The sequence below is a fragment of the Thermobia domestica genome, chromosome 7 (genome assembly GCF_964235325.1).
Source record: "Thermobia domestica chromosome 7, izTheDome1.hap1.1, whole genome shotgun sequence".
Lineage (NCBI taxonomy): Eukaryota > Metazoa > Arthropoda > Insecta > Zygentoma > Lepismatidae > Thermobia > Thermobia domestica.
In genome coordinates, this window is record NC_137460.1 from 86607618 (window position 1) to 86628399 (window position 20782).

General features: G+C 33.5%; 1 protein-coding gene across 1 annotated transcript in view; it reads left to right on the top strand.

Annotated features, from left to right (window-relative positions):
- Window positions 1-1087: 1087 nt before the first annotated feature.
- Window positions 1088-20782, top strand: part of raskol (Ras GTPase-activating protein raskol) — a gene marked incomplete at its 5' end in the record, with an annotated part of 30316 nt that continues 10621 nt past the window's right edge. The window contains 8 exon segments of the mRNA XM_081764993.1: window positions 1088-1257; window positions 3017-3179; window positions 7028-7286; window positions 9933-10081; window positions 11209-11375; window positions 13932-14048; window positions 16802-16968; window positions 19701-20665. Of these exon segments, the coding sequence (XP_081621119.1) occupies window positions 1088-1257; window positions 3017-3179; window positions 7028-7286; window positions 9933-10081; window positions 11209-11375; window positions 13932-14048; window positions 16802-16968; window positions 19701-20665 (2157 nt within the window).

Here is a 20782-nt window from a genome sequence, read left to right on the forward strand (position 1 = left end):
TTATCGTAAGTAATATAGATTTTGAGATGCACCAATATTGTCTAAGGTTCGCCTTTCACCGAATTCCGTATTAAAGTCTAACGTCGTTAGGTCTAGATACTTCACGACCACGTGGAAAAGAAGAAACTTTTCTGATCCAGACATTTTATCCTGACTTTACACCATATCATGAAACCATCACTATAGGTATGCTACAATATTAGTAAGTCATTTGCCGCGAACAAAAGCTATCATGGACTACGATCTTCAGCTTTCCCTTCTCGTTTTTACGTAGAAATTTTCTGTTTTAATACCGTCCATTAACTGTAGCCTCTGTCACTTCTCCCTCTTTTTCCTGTTAATACATCCCTCATGATACAGTTCCTTCGTAGCCAATGTCCCAGCTAGTTTTTGTCCTCTTTTCAGTTACATCTAATCGTGTTTTTCTCTCCTACTGTTTCTAACACTTCCTGATTTGTTTTCCGTTCAATCCAGCTAGTTCTTTTGTCCATATCCATATTTCGAATGCCTCCAACGTTTTTTTCACCTGCTTTGCATCATATCCATGTTTCTGCTCCATCGAGTACAGTACTTAACACGAAATGTTTTATAAGTCTTTTTCTTAACTTCTTAAGGATCTACAAAATAGTCTTTACTTCTCCCTAGATCCTTCCTTCGCCGTTCCTATCCTTCCTTTAATTTCATGTTTGCCCTTAATGTCCTCTGTAATAATATTACTCAGATATCGGAAAGTAATCACCTGTCCTACTTAATCCCCTCCTACTTCTTTCTATATTTGATACCAAGCACTTAGTTCGAATCAGCATTCTTGGGTCTTTCTAACACTTTTTCTCATCCCAATCTGGTGCGTGATTATTTCAAACCTTTGGTTGTTTCACGTTGTGAAAGAGAGAAATATATATTTTTGATATATATATATAACATATATTTGTAACACATTTGGATATCTCGATTCTTTTCAATATGACATTGTTTTTATGTTTTCATTATATATGCAAACTGTGAATTTACTACAACTTTCTTTTAGAATATAACACTAAATGTGGAGTAGTTGTAACTATAAATGTTTGTTTTGTCTTTCTTCTAGGTACTGTGAGCATTCCGGTACATGCGGTAACTTCACGCTACCTCATTGAAAAGTGGTATCCGGTGGTGTCAGAAAAGAATTCCAATAAGGACCCACCAGCGCTTAGGGTAAAATGCAGGTTTCAGACTGTCGATATACTACCTCTCGAGATTTACCAGGAATTTCTGGAGGTAAATGAAAAATATTATTTTTGATAAGCAGCATAAGTGTGTGGTTTCAGAAATAGATGATTTAAATTTTACTGGTGGGAAAATCATAAAACGAAACATTAGAATTATTTTTTTAAAGAACTTCAAAAGTAATGCTTATGCTGGCAAGTGTGCTAAAGGCCCAGGTATAAGTTGATATCCAATATTAGATTCTGCTTCACCAATTAATTGACGTTTTGTTCCAGTCAAATGGGAAATTACATTGTGGGGTAATCGTCGAGCACTAATTGCATATTATTTTAATCCTTAATTACGTTGTGAAAATGAGTTACACTTACACCCCGGTGGGGTTTGCCACACCCCAGTTGTTTTTCATGAATGGAGAATTTTTTAAAAATTGCAATGCTGAGTAATCTCTTTGATCTTTAGTCCTTGTTTTGAAATGTTCAGCTAAGTTCTAATCTTACGTAGACACTCTCAACAGATATTTGTCAAGTTTCATTCGTGTATTATATTAAAATAATAATAATAATAATAATAATAATAATAATAATAATAATAATAATAATAATAATAATAATAATAATAAGTGTAATTTCATCCCTGTTTGAAGATTGGTTGCCGTAGAAGGTAACGCCTTCTCTAGTGCCAATGTCATCTGTTGTGTCGTTATGAAACATCAAATTTATAATTACTAAAGCTAAAAATAATTTTTATATATGAATCGAGTTTACCATTCACAATGTTCAATAAAAAAATAGTAACCTTTACACTCTAGTGGGGCATATCAGACCCCAAGTAACAGATCTTCTAAAAAGTCAGGGTACTTGTTTTTCACTGTATTAATACAATATAGTTCACGCCAAGTTTTTTTGAGGTAGACAAAATCCAGCACCGTCTATTGACTACCTATATATTTAGAGAGGAACAACTGACGACTAGGATTTGTGAGACTCCACCAGAGTATTTAAGGTTTAAGTATATAATTTCTAACAGCAACAACTTGATAGCAGGTCTCATGGAGTTGATACTTCATCCCTCTTGATTGAGATGAGCAAACAGTCGCTCGCATGAGATAATACACATGGACAGTTAACAATTTCAGCTCATCTGTTAGAGTTCTTCAAATATTTTAAGGTAGCAAAAGTTAGAAGAACATGATATACAAGACCTTGTTGTAACTCGTTTTGCATGAATAATACAATATCTTCATCACAATATCACGTACAGACGTGTAAGGAAGAAACCGGTTTTGATTGTAATGCCATATATCAGATCTCTTTATAGCTCGCCAAAATACGGCAGAAAATATGTGAACGATTTTTTTTGTTTTGTTTTGTTTTGTAAGGTATGAATACCAGAGGACTAAGCCAAACAGGGTAAAATGCACTGGAGAAGTTAGCAAGTTTGCGGAAGAATGAGAAAATCTAGGCAATAAACAACGACAGTTGGCACTTGATGAAACGCAAAATCATTGTGATGGGGCTATACTTTTGTTGTTACTTCGTAATAAGGTTTTTTTTTTTTTTAATAAGATCCGGAATTTATCATTCTTAGGTATTAAAATGGAAATATTATATATATTATTTGTAACATTAACTATACAGGGAATGATAAATACTGTTTTATTTATTTATTTTTTTTTATTTTTTTTTTACGACGAGTAATCGGTATTATTATTTTGAAATAATTCATAACATTATTCTCAAATAAACTTAAGGAATAAACGTGAAACATAATAGAATATGTATTTGATATTATTTTCTTTTTTTATTTTTAGTATTTGAAAAGTGAGTACAAGTTACTATGTGAACTTCTGGAGCCGGTGGTTGGAGTTAAAGCCAAAGAAGATATAGCCACGGCAATGGTTCATGTGATGCAACGAGAAGGCTGTGCCAAGAATTTCTTAGCCGATATTGTGATGATGGACATCGACAGAATAGGTAAAAGGATTTGAAATTCTGAGATTGCAGTGTGTTTTTCGTTTTAGTCCTGTCTCGTGACACAGATCTTCGTAGAATGTTTTAGTGTCTCGTGAACACCCACCGGATTTAAGTTGTATCATATACCTCAAGCGTAAAAGAAAGGAAAAATAACTTGGGGTAGATATTTCCCCACGTTGAGCCGAAGTACCATATGTTGCCATCTTGGAGAATGGCTACCGTAACACACTCAAGCAACATATATGCCGTCTGCTTTAATGAAAAGGCCTTCTCTTTTCTATTGCGTACAGTTTTAGTAATTAATACATAAAAGATGTTTAACTAAAGTTATTTAAACAACAATGAAGTATTCACCTTTGGTACTTTCATATAGCATTAAAAAAATCACGATTGAGGCAATGAAGAATTTGGCAATACAATAAGTTTAGTCAGAATTTTTAAACTTGTGTTTATACAAGGTGTTTCAAAACAACATCGACAACGTTTGGGAGATGATTCCTGACACCAAGATGAGACAAAAAGTGTAGACCAACCTGGATGCAGAAACCGGTCATTTCGGAGTTATAGGCTGCAAAAAATGAACTTTAAAGGCCATGGCTCCAATACTATGGGATCTACTGTAGTAGGGTCAAGACTTCACTTAACGAACTAGTATGTGCGCTATCCAAATATCAATGTTTCAGAATCCTACGGTACTTCCGCAACAATTTTTATAGAGGTAGTTGGTGAGTTCTTCAAATTATATATCCGTAGCCAGACTCTCTTTATAAAAATTACCTTAAGATTCTGAAACATATATTTTTGGATAGCGCCACATTAGTTCCTATGTGAAATCTTGACCCGACTACGGTAGGTGCGATAGTATTGGAGTTATGGACCTTTAAAGTTCATTTTTTTCATGTTTTCGGCAACCTATAACTCCGAAAGGAAGCATTTGTGCACCCAGGTTGGCCTATACTTTTTGTCTTCCCTTGGTATTAGAAATCATCTCCAAACGTTGTTGCTGTTGTTTTGAAACACTCTGTATATTGTAACGAAGTTCGGAATAAACGTTTCATCAGTGTTAGTTTCTTGCACAATGGTGAAATGTTTGTACGAACCGCGGGAGATGGTAAAACATAAATTAGTCAAACCTATTCAATGAAGATCGCATATCCTCCGTATCAAAAGACAGACTCTGGTGTTCAGTCATTGTATTAATGAGGGTGAAAGAGTATCTAGTGCACTGGAAGCGCTCACCAAGGGTGAAATACATATAATTCAATTTTTCCAGGCAGAAGACCATAATACAGCCACCATTCATTGTCAAATGATTAAGGAATTATGACGGTAACCTTATACGTGATTGCTGTGCGCACAATTGCTACAGAGAGTTTAAAGATAGACCGTACACGACGAGAGAAACCAAAAGTAGATATCTGTAGCAGAAAACGACCTTAATGAACGTATGAATAATGGGGTTCGTCGAAGAGGTAAAATATGGTTTCTGAACTGGAATAGGAATTCTTGGAATTTCAGGGAAATCAGCAGCCGGCTAAAGAAATAGAATTACATAATGGACGGGCGCTTTGATTGTATTTGATATTGTTTCACGCTCACTAATCCACAATGATTGAACACCAGATGTGGGGAATGTGTGATCTCCAATTAACAGATTTAATTAATTTGTTTTTCGCCATTTCACATAGTTCTCTACAGGGTTAACAGAGATTGAAGAATAAAAAAGGGACCTCATACATATTACGGAACCCTTACGATAGTATGTACAACGTAACATGTTTATTACATGTATACCGGACTGGAAGTCACACCAATAATTGTTATAGTAGTTCAGAGATATACATGTATCGGTTAGGCATTACAACACATGTATCACTGATACGCTTGCCATAATCATATTTAAGTAATGTTTCAATATTAGATTAATAATTTGTCCGAAAGAATGAGGGAATTGAAAATGAAATACAAGCTGAGGCTTTGTTTTATGTAATTCATATCTTATATGGGTAAAGGGACATTTCTCTGCCTGGCAAGAGACAGGAAATATCGCAAAATTAATCTTTCATAATAATAAAAAAAAATCATAATTTGGAATTTATTAACTATAATTAATCATTAATTTTTTTTAAAAAAATCAACTTTCCGGTAAAAGTGACGATTTTCAGGTAATTTTAAATCTAGTTTCCAGGAAACTGATCGTCATTTCTAGAGAATGGTGAGTTTTAGGAAAAAATCTGAAAAGCTCTCTTTGATAGGCAATTTTCAGCTCTTTCAAATTAGTCCAAAACCGAACGAAGGCATCTCTTCGTCTGCCATTTTTACAAAATAGCGGCTTGAGCACAAAGTGGATAGATAAGGACTTCTAGTATATTGATGAGAAAGAGAATTACAAAATTCTGAAAAAAAAAAAAAAATAATCATTACTAATAATGTCTAAGGTTGATAACCTAATTCAACTGGTCTACAAGGTTATACTATACTTTATTCAAATCATCAATCAAACAGCCTATCAGCTTCTGCAAATCTAAATAGAATTTTTCGTACAATCATTTCAAAGCATTAACTTTACTATCAATTTTGCTACTGCTGAAACACCAGTCAGCATTCACTCAGACGGGACTTTGATAGGATTCACTGAGAAAGTAACACTATATATTTTGCCTGTTTCGTACAGAGGGATAAATCCTATTTGTTTGTTTTCTCACTTCCAAAAATTTATCCATAATTTTTGAGTCAATGGCTTTGGATAAATTACATATAGCTTGCTTGCGTACTTAATTGTCCTATTCTACGTCATCTGCAGTATGAATAGCTAAGAGTAAAATAGCAACGTGTGGGTAGCTACCATGAATGTGCTACACCAGGAAGTTGATTCAAGTAAATTATTTAGACTGGATTTCCTAACTGGAATTGTTTAAAAAGTGTCTTTCGTTACGCAATGCGAGTTTTTCAATAAAATTCAAATATTGGCAAGATAACGACCCAATTTTGCTAAATCTTGACTTGATATTTTAATGCTATACTCAAACAATCTGCTGAGTACAATATCTTTAAATCGTTTTTCCATTAGTATTAGTCGAAATTCAGTTACGGACACCAGCCTTTTATTTCTTTCGTAGCTAAGGCATATTATTGCATACTTTAACTAAGAAGACCTGATTTCTTTAACTGCGTTCAACTTGTTAATGGGATAGAGTGAATATATAGCAATGGGAATATTTAGTTCTTTGAACTTTACCCTAGTTAAGTGAGTGATGAACTAAAATGTAAATAGAACTGTGCGTAACTTGCGTTAGTTACTTAATTTATTTTTAATTTTTAATTTGGTTTTCCTATCACTATTTCAGGTTTAGAAAAAATGAACATTCATTCCTCCTCTAAAAGCTGTAGTTCCCACGGAGAATTACAAATTCACATGTACTGACAAAAATGAATTTTACACTTTGAAACTACAACCTACTTAGTATATAGCAAGAAAAAAAAAAACTATTGACTGTAAATAACGTATGCACTATTTGTCTATAATATTAGGAAAGGAGAATCTACTCCTCAAGACGTACACACTGATACCCATAACTCAATTTCGACCAAAAAGTAACATTTCACCCTTATTCCCCGTAGTCTTCAAATGTGAAACGTTTCTTAGTTTTATTTTGTTGTCATCCATAGATACAGTGTTTGAAATCACAGTGCTTTTGTTACGCCGAAAATGAGAAAATTAGATTCATCCATTATTAATGGAAATTGTAAGAGTCCACAACGTAAACAACATTTTGCTGTAGGTCTTGAAGTTACGTGCAAGAGTTTTCTGCGACGAACGTTGGTTTTAATATTTGAAACTTTTTCAGATGATGAACGTCTTACTTTCCGTGGTAATTCGTTGGCTACCAAAGCAATGGAGGCGTATCTCAAGTTAATAGGAGACAGGTATCTTCTGGAAACGTTAGGAGAACTGGTGAAAGTGGTGTTAGAGACCGGCCACGATTGTGAGGTCGATCCCCTGAAAGTAAGCAATATGGCAGCACTTCAGAGGCAACAACAGAATTTGAGAGCTGCTGTAGAAATGGCATGGGCAAGAATCCTAGGATCACATTCCAACTTCCCTGTGTAAGTAGCTTTGACCATTAAAATCTTACCTTGTACCTGAACCAGTGCTCCCACTAAGTATTTCACTTCTCACTTCATTTCGGCCCTCTCTGTGGCCACGTACGTTCACCTATAAAATGTAAACTGGAATATCACTGATCTTGTATTTTGTTTTTCTTAGTCCCGTGAGAAACTAACCGCAAGTATTCCGAAAATATGTTAATTTTTGTATCAAATCACTTTTATAAAACGTAAAGCTGCTTTTTGTGAATTGCTTTTATGTATATATTCAATATCATTTACCACTAATTCTCTCTACACAATTATTTTCTTCTGTTCTGTGAATTCTGTAATCGTAACATTCACTTTTTACTTCTGTAACATTTTCATATTAACTTGTCACGTATGTTGAAATTTTGCTTCAATTTTGTGACTTATTTCTATGTTGGTCCACACGGAATTGTTTGAAATCTTCTGCTTGGAAGAACGTGTACTCAAATGAAAATTAGCACAGAGGCTATATGCAAGTTGGACTCACGTTTCTTAACAGTGTTCTCCTATCGGGAACAAAATCCAGGTATTTCGCAATATGAAAGACAAAATACATAGCAGAGTTTTGTGATAGATAACTATTTTTTGAACCACATTTATTTTCTCTCTTCTCGAAGAGAGAATAAGCAGAATGCTAATTTTAAATTTCAAAAGTTGTTAGATTACGAGTTTTAATTAAAATTTGTAGATGTGATAAGCGCTACAATTTAGAATAATTTATATTGACGAACTATAGTAAATAATAGCACTATTAGTGGGCTTTTAGGGGCTCGATTTCCGGTGGAACTTAAAATTTCACATTAAATTGTGGAACCATGTCTTAGTCTTGATGCTAGAAAGTCGTTAAATACAAAGAAAACATTTTATATTGAGCCATACTCATAAATAGTCAAGCTACTCTTTAAGAGGGTATTATATACAGTAAAACCTTGTTATTTGCCAACAGCGTGATTTGACCCACCCACACAGAATCATACAACTAAAGGATTGTCCAACCTCTTCTGGTTTCATAGTATATATGTTTTCCTTTTCGTCAAATAAAATAAAGTGAAGAAAGCTTACCTCTACTGACGAACTAAATTACAGAAATGAACTTAAATAAAGCTCTACAAAGATTGAATACCTGTAAATTAGATCTACATTAAATAGTTATTCTTTTTAGTATTCTTTGCCGTCAAAACTCAAGATACTTTATACACTTCCTATCTTGATAGTTTTTATTTTTTTTTCTTCTACTTTCCTTTTATGTTAGTTCCCACGCAGCAATCCGAGTGATAGTATGTCGTCAACACTTTGAGGAGAAACTACGTGTAGCAGAACAATGAAATAGCTTCTTGTAATGTTCTATGAATGATTTCACAGATTTGCGCTGAGAATAACTTCTTTGTGTAGAAAAATAGTGGTGCACAAGTTATTTCTTGTATAGTCTTCGTACTGTCTCTTGGTGTATTTATAATTGTGAATAAAAAATTAAATGTGATCTTTCGTCAGATACATTAACCGATAATTATCTGATAGTATGTCTAACGAACAAAATTATAAATTGTCGAAGATATAACACAAGTTCATTATTAATGCATAGTGAGTCTTTGGTCAGAGTTAATTATTTATTCAGCTGTAGTTTTATTTTATTTAGTTCTACATTCTATGATTATACTCTTATATCGAATGAAGTTACTAGGGGGTATATCGAAAAGGTTGATCCCGAAACCAAGTTTACGAAGGTGAGTGAGTTACGTATCTGGTACCTCACCACCATTTCAATTACAGACTTCCAACTTACCATGTACACTACACTAAATAAGGAATTGTATCAGAAATAGGTGTTCGTAAGCCTGATACGAAAAAGATAAAATAGATACTAGATTTATATATGAATACAACAGACACGTTCTTTTTACTACAATAAAAGGGAAAAAAATAATTAAATATCCGATATGTGTAATGTACTAAGTAAGAAGACGCCGAAAAAAGACTTAAAACCTTATGAATACATTGTCAAAATGCAAAATACAACTTTGTGTAATTTCATTGTTTAAAGCAGGGGTTCCCAAGCTTTTTTTGGCTGATGACGACACAATTTGCTGAACACCCACATCATCGCGACGCACTATTTTAATTTTTAATTGTTATAATAGTGTTGGACAATAAAAGTAGTGACTCTGTGTAGTACTGAATATTATTGCTGCCGCTGGAAGCGTTAACTAGTACAGTCAGTCTCAAAATTGATTGTAACTAATTGTTAAATCTTGCATGATTTTGTAAAGTCTAAAATTTCGCGATATACCCTATTGGGACTGCGTGACACACTGGCTGGGAGCCACTAGTTTAAGGAATTGAGACTATATTGGCTGATTCAATACTATATTTTTTATATATATAAACTTTATAATTTGTTTTATTTATTTTCGAAAACGTACTAAACACATTCTATAGTTTACTTTGAAACAATTTGATTTTTGTGTCTTCAGTTACTATTTTTAAACAGTTTCGACTCATCAATGTTTTGAGTGTTTTTAGTTTTCGAAGTGCATTGTATGCTGTTTATAAACAGAAATGACCTTGAAGATTTTCGTGTGTTATATTGATTTGTTTGTTTAATTTTCTTATCCACAGAGAATTACGGGAGTGCTTCCATACGTTCAGACAAAGGTTATCAGCGATGGGCAGGGAAGATATCAGCGATAATCTTATATCAGCTTCCATTTTCCTTCGCTTCTTGTGCCCAGCCATTTTGTCTCCAAGTCTTTTTAACATCACACAAGGTAAGGACGTGTTTAGTTTCAGAGTGACGTAAAAAACAAGCTTCATACAAAATACGAAGTTTTGGTTTTAATTTTATATAGTAATCCCTACAAATTAAATTTACTGTTGTATTTTTTTTTAAAATTATATTGTAAGATTTAGCTTTAGTTGATATGTCTCTCCAATTACTGATAAATGTGCGTAAGTTATGTGGATGTTTCTTTATAATAAATACATAGTATGTATTAATATTATTGATGCACAGTGTTAACTTATTTCAAATGAACATATAGCGCGTATATTTAGAGTTTCTGGCTTAATCCTTTTGATATTATTTATTTCTGTTTTTTTAATGTTTGTCAGCAGTATTTAGAGTCCTGTAGTACACGGCATTTTTTAAAATGAAGTTTGTAATAAAGAACTCTTCCCAATTCCTTAACCTAAGTGGTGTAGCACAGGTTTTGTTAAATTGTGGTTCTCGAAGTTTGCCCTTGTAGTGCTCTCTTACATTGAACGTTAGTTTACATATTAAAATGGGCATATCACACTATAAAAGGAATTTAGGAATTATACAGAAGAGGTATCATTCACTGTTTCTCTTGGACTGATATTTTATAAAATTTATTTCCGTACGCACTCTCTATAAAGTATTCTTGATAACTTTCAATTATTAAAGGAAACTTAATATTTCTTCTGTTAATATAAAATTAGAGAGTTTTGATTAATACGGCTTTAAAGATATTAGCATTCCAGTATTAACATATTCTCATTGCTTCTGAAGAGGACAAGAGTATCATGGTTCGTAGAACATTCCGACGAATAAAAGAAGTTATCACTTAAAAAAGTATATTTTGCTTCATAAAATTGCGTATGTTAATTCAGTTTCTTCATTAGCGTATTGTGTATAGTTTGCGAGAAAAAAATCTGTCCTTGAAGCTTATGACCTAGGGATGACATTAATCAAGAACAAAATCCCCTCCTACCTCCTCGGAACAATGCCAAGTCGTTAATCCTTTTTAATGGTGGCAACACTGACGCATTGATAGACCGCACTGTGCCCTAATGTTAACAATGTTGACAATATTTACTATCAATTTAAGTTGAAAATATACTCTTTTATATAATATTGTTTTATTTATTTTTGCAGAATATCCGAACGAGAAGGCTGCGAGAAATCTGACGTTAATAGCGAAGACCCTTCAAACTCTTGCGAACTTCACAAGGTTTCAAGGGAAAGAAAACTTCATGGAATTCATGAATGATTTTCTGGAAAGAGAAGCCATCTCAATGAAAAACTTTCTTCAGTTGATATCTGTAAGTTTTGTTTCACTTTAACTGATTGTTAGAAATACAATATTATTTCAGAAAAAAATCCAAGAATAAATTTATTTGAGGAAAAAATTTATAGTAACAGTACTGACTCTATATTTTCTGTAAATTACCGTACATTTTATTTCATTAAATATAGGGGTGCAGCAGTACTATAACTTTTGGGGGTTGACTGCCTCCCTGACTTCCATTTAAGCTTCCCGCTATTTGAGAATGGGGACCACTTCAAGATGATACTTTCTTAGTGCATCTGATACGATATGAACATGAATGTAAATGAAGCATGAAATAAATTCCCTTCAAAAAAGGTTTTAAATGAAAATTTGATCTACCAATTTCCGTAAAATATATACTATTAGGATCACCAGAAATCTATGGGAATAAAAATGATAGTGACTATGTTTGGGACTTAATAACTCTTGAATCATCCACAGATCTCGATCAAATTTTCAACATAGATGAGGTTCGGGTCTGGGTTCACTTTGATGGTGCAACTTAGGAGAGGGGAATATAGATAGATAGATAGATAGATAGATATAGATATAGTACCAATATTAGTGTCGAATTCATAGCTTTCGAGATTGCTGAGATGAACAGTGACACTTTGGTGGATGTCATTTAAATCTAAATTCAGCCCCACAACTTGGAGCAATATATATATGTAAATGATAAAAAATTACCGGTATCAGAGAGCCCTTTAGTAACAGTAAAAAGTGACTGACTAACGGAACATATTACTTATTTTTCTTATTTTAACGCAGCGAAATGGGTAATTAACGCTAGTAATCTATCTATATATATATTTCTTAAGACTTTAAGTTGATAATATTGTCCATTATATTTAACGTGTAAAGCATGGAATGGACTCCCACCATACCATTTCCAAAAGAAACTGAAAATAATTTATAACACTGCTGCTGCCCCATAATGCTCATTTGAACATTACCGTAAGATGAAACATAAATGTAATCTGGACCCTACCTTCAGTAAAACGCCAGCTGGGGTCCCTAGATGTAATACAAGTGTTTATTAATGTTTTGAATAGTAGAGAGGTCATGTTTCGTTTCGTATTTTTCTAGGGTGGTTACTTTTTGGGGGGTGGGGATATGTTAATTGTTTTCCACCCCAGGAAAAGTTCCAAGTTACTGTTGGGGTGCAGCTTATACGCGAAAATTAAAAAAGAAAAAGCACATTGTTATTAGTATTGTGTAGTTTTCTTGCCGAAAGTCTCTTTCAGTTCGTTTCTTTTCATGTGACAATCATTTGATCCGGGAAAATATGCTTTTATTGAAAGGAGGAGTGAGTGAAGAAACAGAAGAAAGCGGTTGAATTAATAGAGCATTCAATACGTAAATAGAAAATTCAGTTGCTGGTTCATAGGTGTGGATGAATCCTTCAATGGACAATTAAAGGATTCAATCCAAATGAAGTCGACACGTGTTTCCAGATAATCGGGCTGATGATGGCAGTGACTATTGCCGAAAGCGAAATTAGAACACAAATTAATAATACCTTAAATTATTCAGTGTTTGATTTGGTCAGATGTTATTTTTATTTAAATTATGCGTAGATCCAAGGCTAGAACGAACTGTATGCAAATGAATGATGATTTACAAAGTTCACATTGCCTTTGAAAGTCGGAGAAAGTCGAGGAAATTAAAATGAGTCAGGGATTTTCTTCAAAATGTGCCGAAAGTCAGGGAAATTTACTATATTTCACAGAAGAGTCAGGGATTAAGCTTTAAGCTGCCCACAGAAGATACGAAGAACACCTCAAAGAATTAAAATGACCCGAAAAGATAAGAAAGAGGTTTTAAAAAATCTTTACATATAAAAAAAACTTGAGCACCGTGAGGCGTTAAAACTTCAAGCTCTGAAAGAAAAAAAATAAATTAAAAAAAGCAAATTTTACAGAAGGAAAAAAGTAAGCTAAGTGTGTTGGTTGCAGATAATCAAAGAGATAAGCCATATTATATGATATAATGTATGTTTAGTTGTTTATGTTTATAAGTGTATTCAGAATACCGAGGTATTGAAGGTAGCTGATGTATAATTCTTGATTGGTGCTATGTTTTATTGTCTACCAAATCCAGAAGTTTGACTCATAATAATTATTTACAGTAAGAAAGTGAACTCGCACTGTAGTTGAAAAAAAAAAGAAAAAAAAGTGTTGAACGACTATAGAGATGGTTGGAACCGATTTAGAAGAATATATTTATTTCCTAAACGTAACCATAAATGATAATGTTCGCATGTCAGGGAAAAATTTACTGTCACGGAAATACAGGAAAATCACTATCAGAGATTTCAGGTGTGAACCCTGATTAAGTAATCGGTGAAACTATAAAGAAAACTAATGCCCATATACATAGTTTTTACTGATTACGTGACACAATCAAGATTGGAACGCATGCATTTCTACAGGTGAAAGTTTTTCACCACTCAATAAGTACTATATTCGCAGTTTTAGTTAAAAAAAAAAAAATATCCATTTATTATTTATTATTCAAGTAGTAATAATTTCAATTTTTCTCTTTACAGAGTCCGTTGCCTAAAGATCATCACTATCTGGAGTTTGATGGTTACATCGACTTAGGAAAACAACTCAGCGTTTTACATACTCTTCTACTTGAGTGTATCCCAAAGATTCCTCTCAAGGTAGGATTTTTGTTTGTTTCTAATTTGTGTCATTTGTTTCCAATCACATTTAAATGTTTAATTTAAGTAAATGTACTGCAGTAATAAAGCAGATAATTAGCGTATATTGAGAAATCTATTGTTTCTTAGTTACGTTCAAATTCTGACCTATAGAAAGGCCAAAAACTCACATTATACATATATATAAGATCTTCATACACTTGAGAAATAGGTTTGGTGCTATTTTTGGTTGGATCTTTTTCCGTATTGGAAACCCTCATGTTGAATTCCTTATAAGCTATTGAAGTGTACAAATAGTTTGTTCGTAACTATTAGGAGTATTATCATTGTTGGGAAAGGACACGATCAAATTGTTAGTTTTTTTTTTTTAATATATAAGCAATATATATCAGCAGAACTATCAATTATAGACAACGAACGACATATTTTTAGTGCCATTAAAATTTGTTTTTGTTGGTATTCTCAGAAACTACGCATCAGAGTTTATCCTTAAGCATTTCATTTTGTTAAGCCAGATGTAATATATCGACTGATATGTGTTTTACCTTTGAACAATATTTTAGTTAAATGGAAATTAAAGCGTAAGATATCTCATTAACTATACTACATACTGTTGTCTTGCTAGTGCCATAATGAGGAGCTTCGTGAGCATATACATCAGTATCAGTCTCACCGTAATAGATGGCGTCATTCTTGTTCAGCACCAGTTTTTGAGTTTTAATAAAAATAATTCGTTTTTCTTAATTTTCTCGAAAACTACGCATGAATCTTTTACATTTTGTTCTACTCATTGAGATCTATCAATTGCTCCATGCGTCATCTTTGGATATATTTTTCTTTAAACACCAATAATACTGTGTAAGGTCTGTCCAAACAGTATCAGGAATGATTGTTTCTAGCCAAGAAGAAAGTGTGATCTCCATAGACTTGGTCGTTAGTAAGGGATGTCAGGTATACGACGCGATCTGGTTTTGTTGCCTTTGCAAAGTGTGGTTAGTGCCCCGAGTGAGCAGTTGTTATATAGTGTTGTCAGTGTTTTGAGTAAATGGAAATGATTAGCCGACATTGTAAAATTAATCGGAGAAAGTGTTTAAAAAGGAAGTTTCGTTATTCATTTACTGTATTGTTTATAATTACCCGTTAGATTGTCGAGAAGAAGGTAGTGTTCAAATAACTTAGTAGTTAAATCAATTGGTTTGTTTTTGAGCTTTCAAATTAAGTAAGTGTGTAGAGTGAGAAAGCTCTGTTAAATGATAATATTAAATAAATAAGGAGAATTATAGATAGTCAGAGTTATTTAATAGTTGATATAAACAGTACCGTAGACTGTTTCGGCATACTCGCCCTTCCCTCGGATGAAACGGAGCCAAAAAGGACACAATTATGGGACGGTGAAAGGAGTGCAAACAGCTTCAGCAGAGTGTCTAAAGGAGATTTCGCTTGCATATTTCAGTGGAGGCGTACTAAGCACGGTAGACGCGCTGGCAACGGTGTACTAATGTAAAAGGGTCTTATTTTGAAGAATTTTAACCCATTGTACATATATCTGCAATAAAGTGTTTTCCGTGCATGTAGCCTCGAAACTTTTTGAACAGACGTTTCTAAAATTTGTAAAATAACAAATTTGTTAACAATGTCGTATACCTATGCCATCTTAGTTTCTTTTTAGCCTATTGATTTATTTGGGGAATTATTTTTTCTATTTTCTTTGAAAAGAACTGGAATGTAATAATATAATAATGCAATTTTACTCATTTCTTCAAATCTAATTAAACCTCCCCTATTTTGTGAAAATTACCTTTTCTTGATACGTAATTTAAATATATACCTAATAACAATATTTAAATTAAATAATATTAAATTTATATGTAACTGAAATTAATTTTGAAAAAAGCAAACAACATTTAACTAGATTTGCAGGAGAGTTTATTTCAAAGAAACCAGACAAATAATTCCTCGTATAAATCTATGAGCTGATTTTTTTTTTTTTTTTTTTAAAGAAATGAATAATGAAATTAATTATCCAGTATATTAATTAATGCTAATATTCGGATTTATTGGCATAGTAGAAATCTTTTGATGTCATCGGCTTATAAGGTATTAAGAGTCGTATTTATGATTTTGCACTTGGGTTTCATCAAGAGCGGAAGAATATTCCGTAGATTGATTTCTAATGATTATTTTAAAGACATAAAAAATTGAGTTATAATAATAACTATAAACTCACGTGAATTTATTGTCTCGATTTGATATGTGTCCATAAATTAAGGATAATATTTCCTATTCCAGGCATATTCTCAAATAATAACTATAAACTCACGTGAATTTATTGTCTCGATTTGATATGTGTCCATAAATTAAGGATAATATTTCCTATTCCAGGCATATTCTCAAATAATAACTATAAACTCACGTGAATTTATTGTTTCGATTTGATATGTGTCCATAAATTAAGGATATTTCCTATTCCAGGCATATTCTCAAATAATAACTATAAACTCACGTGAATTTATTGTCTCGATTTGATATGTGTCTATAAATTAAGGATAATATTTCCTATTCCAGGCATATTCTCAAATAATAACTATAAACTCACGTGAATTTATTGTTTCGATTTGATGTGTCCATAAATTAAGGATAATATTTCCTATTCCAGGCATATTCTCAAATAATAACTATAAACTCACGTGAATTTATTGTTTCGATTTTATATGTGTCCATAAATTAAGGATAATGTATCTTTCCTCTTCCAGGCATATTCTCAAGAAATTGATAAGCTCCAGAAGATCCTGGACAAAATTAGATTGGCATTAACTCAACCTGTTGGCCTTCTGAGACAGAATAGTTCTCCTGTGCAAAGTTATAGACATTCAGAGGGCGATAAGCATGCTTTCCAGAGTTTACAAAGAAACATTTTCAGGTAAATGGAAAAGTATTTACTTCGGTTGTTCATTTTTTTCTAACTTAACTACCTAGTCAACTGTGATAAGTTGATAACTTCTGTGGTAAGTTGGTGGTTCACCGAGAGGGAGTAAGGTAGTAGTTAGTATTCTTATTTCGCAGTCGAAAAGATCCTGAGTTCGTATTCAAATTCAGTGGCCTGCCATCCTATTAAGTTGGTACGAATGAAATGTCTGCCTCAGGTGCGTCATTTTTAAGGTCAAATACAATAAAAACTACAATACGTGAACAACCAATAGCCGTCTGCAATCGCACACTTTCGCTTCGCTGAGTCAACGATTGGATTTCTTAGCGAAAGAATTCGTGAGTCTGCGATGCGAAGAAGTCTTCAACCGTATGTGGTACATCCCGATTATCAGGGAGGTTTTTCCTCTCAGAAAGAGCTTGAGATCTCGGAAGAGAGAATCAGTGGTGAATAAGAAAGAGTTTCATATTACAGGGTTGCAAACTGGCCAGTAAAGTCAGTAAAAGTCAGTATTTAGTCAATAATTTTTAAATAAATCAGTAAAGTCAGTATTTTAGGCTCTTTGGAAGGTTAAACAAAAATTTTCAAATTTTAAAAGCAAGCTCAGCTGAAATTGAAAAAGGGTTTTCAAGCTCCCTATGCATTATTGACTCCTGATAGGGCTATCATGTCACAAAGGGTTCTCAATGCTCATTTGCAAAGTAAGGGAGCTCTACATGAGATATATGATGAAGCACATCTTATATATATATATATATATATATATATATATATATATATATATATATATATATATATATATATATAAAAGAGCTTTTAGATCTGGCACATGCTGCTTACAAAAGTTATAGAGAGTTCTGTAAGCAGCAGAAGAAATTGAAGGAACAACAAGAAAGAGAAGCAAAGGGAAAACAACGGGCTGCTGAAGAAGAAAGGAACAATTGAAGAAAAAGAATGTTCTTTAAAACGTCTAAGGGATAAAGAAAAAGAGAAGAGACAAATATCTGATAGGTTACTGAAGGAAGCAAATGAACAGTTGAGAGAGTCCATTAAGAACAAAAATCTTATTGGTGCCAATGTAGCACAAGTAATGCTTGACAGTGCCACAAAGATGAAAAAGCTGATGAAAAGAAATAAAAGGCTGATAAAAGTTAGAAAAGTGTAGAAAAAGGAGACTTCATTAATTACTACCTTTTTCATGAAGAAGAAGAAGAAAGGAGTGAACATCATAATAATATTCTTAAGTTTGTATGAGTAAAAGGAGGAACGGAAATTGGCCTGAGCAACTGTAATTATTTTTTCATCTTTTGAAAATGAGTATACTGCAATTCAGTTTTCTATGTATTTAATTTTGCTTAGACAGTTTTAAAAAGACAATCTTGGTATTTTTCCATCTCTTGATTTAATATACTTATTATCATATTATATTGCAAGATTTGTTAATAACTGAGTTAATATATGCTTACAGCTGTTCAGTGGGGAGTAGGGTGGCCAATTATTTGTTAGTCTCATTTTAAATTGTAGAGCTCATCTCATATACTCTTCCTGCTGCGACCAGTAATATGTTTTATTTAAAATGTGAATTCGTTTTTTCATCTTTCTTTCTGCTACTTTTACAGCCATGAAAAAATAAGTTTAATCACTGCATCGATGTAGTATTTAACATGTATATGGAATAAATAATAAGTGTTTTGTTGGAGATGTAATTCATCACTGCATACTTTGACCGGTCGTCAACCATTACGACATAGAACGGCTGATCAATATAGCGCTTCGATAAAATAACACCAAAGTGACACTTAACTCTTTCTAAGCACCATACTGATGTAGAGTCAAAAGTTTGGTATTATTGTTGGTTTTCGGTAATTTTGAAATTGAAACTAACCATTTTGAATTCCTTTAAGCAATAAAGGTCAATTTTACTTTTTCAAGATCGATGTAATTCTTTATAGTATGGATTCAGTTCTGGTTTTCAGTGAATTAGGTTAACACATAAGGGTAAACTTGCTTTTACTTTTCTGCTAACATTCTCTATAGTTCAAGGTTAATTCAAGTTAGCACTGATAGGAAAGTGAGTGACATAGTAATGATAAATGAGTTTAGGAGCACAGGAAAGTGAATGACATTTTAAATGATAAATGAGTTTAGGAGCAAAGGAAAGTGAATGACAGTAAATGATAAGTGAGTTTAGGAGCAAAGGAAAGTGAATGGCATAGTAAATGATAAGTGAGTTTAGGAGCACAGAAAAATGAATGACATTGTAGATGATAAATCAGTTTAGGAGCACAGAAAAGGGAATGACACAATAAATGATAAATGAGTTTAGGAGCACATGAAAGTGAATGACATAATAAATGATAAATGCGTTTAGGAGCACAGGAAAGTGAATGACATAGTAAAGTAGAGTTAAGGAGCACTAAGAAAAAATGAATCAAGTTCCTATTTACAGTATGTAGGTTTGTACTTGTAATTCGTAAGATCCACATAACTCATCTACATGTGTGAAATAAAGGGTATCTTGTGTGTAGCGTAAATATGAAAATTATTATTACATTTCGCTTTTCCTCTTTTTGTTATTCGTCAATTACTACTTTCAGATCATTTATAACGTAAACTATCTTTCAACAACCGAGGAAAAAGAAGAGTTACTCAGTTTCTAGTAATATTAATCCTCTGCATATACTCAATAATGTTTTTTTAAACAAAATTTCTTGTTTATTCCCCAGGTTTAATGATCCAACTGTTGGAAATCAACAACATGGCGAATCATCTCCTGTATCTCGTTCACCAGGGTTGAAAGCATCAACATTACCGAGAAACGCTTTTCTGCAGGGCGCTTCGAAACACGTCCTCTCTCCAGATTATGTTGTGTACAGTGGCATGGACAGTGAGGGCAACAGGGAGCGAGTCCCTGTTGCCAGTGGACTTGTGTGTCATCATAACCAGTTTGTGTCTCAGAACTCGTACATTAGTCATTGTAATCATCACTGTGTACATATTCATTGCCAGCCTCACCTTAATTCTAGTACGCCGAGTGCAGAACAGTTCCATAGGCGATTAAATATGGCGAATGGGAACGGAAATTTGGAAGAATTTTCCGATTTCCTTCAATACGCCGATGACACTGTGGAAGCTGGTTCTTCAGGAGAACTAGAAAATAATATTAAAGGTAGTCAAATCTCAATTTCCCAGTTATCCAACGTTGCTTCGTCCGGGTACCAAAGTTTTGCCTATAGTCAAAGTTCCAGCCCAGTGGATCCTACGATCAACAGAGAAAACGGAAATCCTATTGCTAATCAGACTGCTGTCTGTCAGAACGGTAATGGTAATAACAATAATAATAACGGCAACAATCACTGTGTAAATGGTACAACAACTAATAACAATGGCGTACCGCTTCAGCCATTAGCATTTACCAATCCTGTCTATCACATGGACCAAAATGGTGAAGTTGCTGGAAGGCGGGGGAGTCCAAGCCCTACCCACGGGCGTGATAGTAGGCCTCGTCGAAGGCATTCGTGCAGCTCGTCATCAGGATCTGCTTCTCGGACGTCGACGCCGACCCCACCCTCTAACAGACGATTCGGAAATCGTGCTCCACGCACAAATCCTCAGTGCACATTGAAGAACTGGAGAACACAACAGCAACGCGCATACCATGGCCATTCTCCAACGTTGTATGCATTTGCAGGTAAGACATGAAATTTGCTTGTAATTCCTTTTAATAAAATTTAATATACGTAGATATAAGCAAGTTTGTAGGGTCTAGGTCAAAACTCCCACAGTCAAGAAATGTCAAAACGCCCAC